The sequence below is a fragment of the Apus apus genome, chromosome 5 (assembly GCF_020740795.1).
Source record: "Apus apus isolate bApuApu2 chromosome 5, bApuApu2.pri.cur, whole genome shotgun sequence".
Classification (NCBI taxonomy): Eukaryota; Metazoa; Chordata; class Aves; order Apodiformes; family Apodidae; genus Apus; species Apus apus.
This window is the reverse complement of record NC_067286.1, coordinates 27641339-27645576: the sequence shown is the minus strand read 5'-3', so window position 1 is coordinate 27645576 and position 4238 is coordinate 27641339. Positions and strand designations below refer to the sequence as shown.

Below are 4238 nucleotides of genomic sequence, written 5' to 3'. Positions count from 1 at the left end.
ATGGAGGAGCCGCGGCTGCCCGCCCCGCTCAACCCCAGCACCTTCCCGGCCAAGCTGTGGCGGCTGGTGAACAGCCCGAGCTGCCGCTCCATCGCCTGGGACGCCCGCGGCGAAGGGCTGCTCGTGGACCAGGCGCTCTTGGAGCGGGAGCTGCTGGGCGCGGGGCCGGGCCACGCCGCGGGGCCGGGCGGCGATGGCGCGGAGCTGTTCCAAACTAGGAACTTCAGCAGCTTCGTCCGGCAGCTAAACCTGTACGGCTTCCGCAAAGTGGTGGCGGGGCCGGCGGGCAGCGCGGCGCGAGGCCCGCAGGGCGGCACTGGCGATGGCGGCAGCTCCGCCGGGCCCCTGCACCACTTCCAGAGCCCGCACTTTCGCCGCCAGCGGCCCGACCTGCTCCTCAACATGAAGCGCCTGACGCGCGGCAACAGGGCCAAGCTGGCGGCCGGCCTGGAGGTGACCAGCCGCCCGGCCAACCGCTTCCAGCGCCTGCTGGGCACCGCGCTGCACGGGGACCCGCTGCTGCCGCCCTGGGTGCTGAGCAAGGCCCGCGGGGCCGGTGAGACGGGCTGGGTGGGCCTCGGAGGGGTTGAACATCGGCACTCCCCAGAGGGAGACAGGGAGGGAGGAGGGTTTCCTGGCCTTGCCGGTGACCACTCAGTTCAGCTGATGCATGGAAGCGGTTGTAGGGACCCTGTCAGGAAGCACGGGGAATGGGGTTCATAGGAGCTTCGCTCTGCCTGTAGACGACAGCATAGCCCTCGTGTACAATGGCCAGAACAGCCTTGCCCGATTTCTGGGGAGCTGCCACAGCTCTGCCCTGTGAACCAGGCAGAGCTCACCCCAGCCCATCAGCAGCCATGCTTAATGTCCATTCCCTTGGTGCCGTGCTAGCCATTGTCTTTCTTGCAGCTGACAGTGCACCTGTGTTGGTTCTGCACAAGGCTCTGAGTAGAAGAGTGCCGTTGTAGAGCCTTGGCTCCTCATGTTGCTCTCCATTGCCTATGAAAACACCGTTTCCCTAACACTTGTTTCTCTGTCTTTTGTACCAACTGCAGGACTGCTGGCTGTAGGACAGGCTCATCCAAACCACTTCCTGCCTTACTCCTGCGTGTCCACCTCATCGCAGAACCAGAGTGCAGTCCATGCCACAACATCGCAGGGTTCTTGCAGCTTGCTCCCAGGGCACCAGCCTCCTGCGGCTTCCGCAGGGAACGGCGTCTTCCCTGTGCTCCGGAGCTGTGCAACCCCAGGCACATACACGGTCGTCCAGTCTGTTCCCTCCTTTCTGACGCTGGAGCGATGGCCTCAAGGCATCACCACTTCCCCTCCAAGTGGCCTCAGCTGTGCACCTCCAGGGCAGGGCTGGCCAGCTTGCAGCCCACCAGGTACGGAAACTAGGGTGATGCTCCTAGAGCTCTGAGCAACTGTGGAAAAGCAGTAGACTGGCCCTTGGTCTCCTGTGTTCCCAGGGGAAGTTTGTCAAGCCAAAGATCAGTCAAAAGTATTGTGTAGACTATTTCCTTATGCTCATCCTGTTTTAATCGCTGAGGTTTTTTGTCTTGCTTAGTAGCTTCTTTATGTGGCATTTTTTAATGCTCTGAAGACTAGAAAGCACAGTAGTCTTGCCTCCTTTCGTTTGCCTCAAATGTTTCTGCTACAATTTTCAGCCTCACCTCAGTGCTTTTATTCTTCAGAAGAGATTTTCAAGCAAATTGTTGCCTTCCTTTTTTTTGTGGGTTTGTATTTTTTGTCGGGTTTTTTGTGGTTTGTTTTGTTTGTTTTTTCAATTTCCCTAAAACTTCTGAAACTCAGAGCTTAGCGACTCTTGGAAGAAGCGAAAGGAACACATTCCTGTGTCATTTCAAACGTTTCTGGGATTCCGTTTACTGTGCGGTTATGGCAACATTTCCTCCAAGTGAGCAGCAGAGCTGTATGTGCTAAACCCAAATTCTGCAAGTCTGCTGACTGTGTTGGAATTCTTGCAGCTGCAGCGCCCTGTGGTTCCCCAGCTGCCTGCACAGACCCTCTGACCGGCTGTGCTGGCCCTGCGGTTTTGCCGAGCACCCAGAGCAGCTTTGTCCAGGTGGGTGAAGCCTCCTGCAACCAGGTGAGAGCTGGGGAGACTGTTTGAGTGAGCTGCAGGTCTAGGAAGCTGTGGAGGGACTGTCAGGCAGCTGGTTCTAGGCCCTTGTTGCTGTGTGACCCAGACAGTGTTTTGTGGTCTGCAAAGGGAGCACAGGCGCTGCTGGACAAGACAGCTTCCACCTTGGGCTGGTCCTTACTGAGTCTTGCAGAGAGCATGGCTTGAAGATTAGGAGCCATGAAGCTTCTTGGGGCTTGGAGGCGAGCTGCTGGGCTTCCACAGGACACATCTGCCCTGCAGAGCACATGAATGGGGTAGTTCTGATGTACCCCTCCACCCTGGTCCTACCAAGACAAGAAGTCTGGTCTGAACACGTGGCTATGCTTACACCTGCAATGCCTTCAAGGGTCTGCAGAGGATGCCCTGCAGCAGTGTAGAGCCACAGGGAAGTCACCTTCCTTTCCCTACAGGGCAGACAGGGGAGAGAAGAGAGCAAGCATGCTGAGAGTCAGGCAGTTAAGGAAAAGCAAGGCAAAATAGGAGCCTCGCTTTTTGTTTTGTAAAGAAACCTGCAGACCAGCTTTCAAGCTTTTGGATACGTGGACACTTGAGTGGCTTGCTCAGGTTCCTTTCCAAAGCCTTAAAGAGCTGCTACACATCCTGCTGCTGTCATTTTTGGATGGAAAAGTTCACTGTCTTCTTGCTTCCAGAGTCCACCAGCACAGTCACCTTGTGCAGGCGAATTTCCACCTTCTGACTGGCGCTGCCATACGCCTGATGAAAGCAAGGAGACAGAAGTAGATCTTGCAACGGTGTTTCAGCTGGCTGAGGAGATGTGTTCACCCCTGCTGGATGAACTGGTGAAAGTGGAGTCTGTGGTGAGCCAGTGTTAACTCCCCAGTCCAAAAGAAGTCAAGCCCTGCTGGAATCTCTGGCTCTCGGAGCTCTAGAGACATCTATTACCTTGGGACCAGATCAAACAGTACCTTGTTCTTGGTTGCAGCCTTCTGAAGATCTTTGTGCTGCCCATGCTGTGGTGTCTGCAGAAAGGGCTGCTGCTGAGCTACTGGTAAGTCACCTTCCTGTCTCTGCAGGACAGGCAGTGAACAGAAGAAAACAAGCATGCCAAGAGTAAGGTGGTTACTGAAAAACACAGCAAAGTATCAGAGTCACAGACACCCTGTCAAGCTTTTGTCCCTAAAGCGATTACAGGAAAGTATAGAGTGATCTTTGGGTTGATTTAATCTTGTTTCTTTTAAGGAGAATAGCAGCCTTCTGTGTGCAGCAGTGACAGAAGAGAGCCCTGAGCCCGTCAACACTTCCGTAGAAGAGAGTAAGTCAGAGGAATCAACCCCGTGCAGGAAGAGAAGACACAGTTCACACAATGGCCAGTCCCCTGGTAAGGAGAGATTCCGCATTTTTTTAGAGATGAGCAAGGCAGCTGCTCCGACCACACTATTACAGAAATGGTGGAGTGATTGTCTGCAGTGTGCTTCCTGGTGCCTCTCGTGACAGGGTTCTCCTTTTACCATGCTTTAATATGTTGGCCAGCATGCACCCATGGGTTTGCTGGCGCTGATGGTGGGCAGTTGGTCTCCACAGCAGCAAATGCACATACAAATACCGTATCTGGAAGAAGGGGAGCACTTTGCTTACAGCTGGTTTTGTTGTGGTTTTCTAGGCCAAGTCTTGCAGAATGAGCATAATTCCTATTCCGTACACAGCAGGCCTCCACTTCTCCAGTTCTAGTCTGCCTTTCAGGCTGCTTTTGATAGTACCTGATGGAAGTGTGCTGTCTCTGCTGCCAGGTGAAACATGCACAAGGGCTGATATTTACTTTGCATTCTCTTTTCTTCCTAGATTTCCATCTGCAGGGAGATGTAGCCTGCAAGCAGAGGTGCTTTTGGGAGGAAGGAAGAGAGTGAGCGGCTGGTGACCAAAGACGGGCAGATGTGCGGCAGCTGCCAGCTGGACCATTTTGACTGTGTTGTTTGTTTTTCTTAAAAAAAAACACCTCTGTTTTTTTGCTTTCCTGTTCACTTTGTAGGGTATTAGCTGCTCTGTTTCTTTTACCTTCCCTTTTCCCTTTTCTCCCCACAAAGTTATTTGTCTTTTTAGTATTTTTAAATATTTGTAAGCAGGTCTTCAAAGTAGG

At 53.7% G+C, this 4238-nt stretch overlaps 1 protein-coding gene across 1 annotated transcript; it reads left to right on the top strand.

Annotated features, from left to right (window-relative positions):
• On the top strand, positions 1 to 4008 carry LOC127385839 (heat shock factor protein 5-like). Its single transcript, XM_051622016.1, has 7 exons — positions 1 to 556; positions 1056 to 1385; positions 1986 to 2083; positions 2794 to 2961; positions 3087 to 3152; positions 3344 to 3416; positions 3944 to 4008. Exons 1-7 carry the CDS (start codon positions 1 to 3, stop codon positions 4006 to 4008), a joined length of 1356 nt encoding a protein of 451 aa, XP_051477976.1.
• The last annotated feature ends 230 nt before the right edge of the window (positions 4009 to 4238 follow it).

What these genes read in the sequence shown, in the direction of transcription:
- LOC127385839 (XM_051622016.1), top strand. Translation starts at nt 1, where the DNA reads ATGGAGGAGCCGCGGCTGCCCGCCCCGCTCAACCCCAGCACCTTCCCG. An exon ending in GCCAGCTTGCAGCCCACCAG is followed by an intron (nt 1,386 to 1,985) that starts GTACGGAAACTA and finishes GAATTCTTGCAG; the next exon opens with CTGCAGCGCCCTGTGGTTCC. An exon ending in CAACACTTCCGTAGAAGAGA is followed by an intron (nt 3,417 to 3,943) that starts GTAAGTCAGAGG and finishes TTTTCTTCCTAG; the next exon opens with ATTTCCATCTGCAGGGAGAT.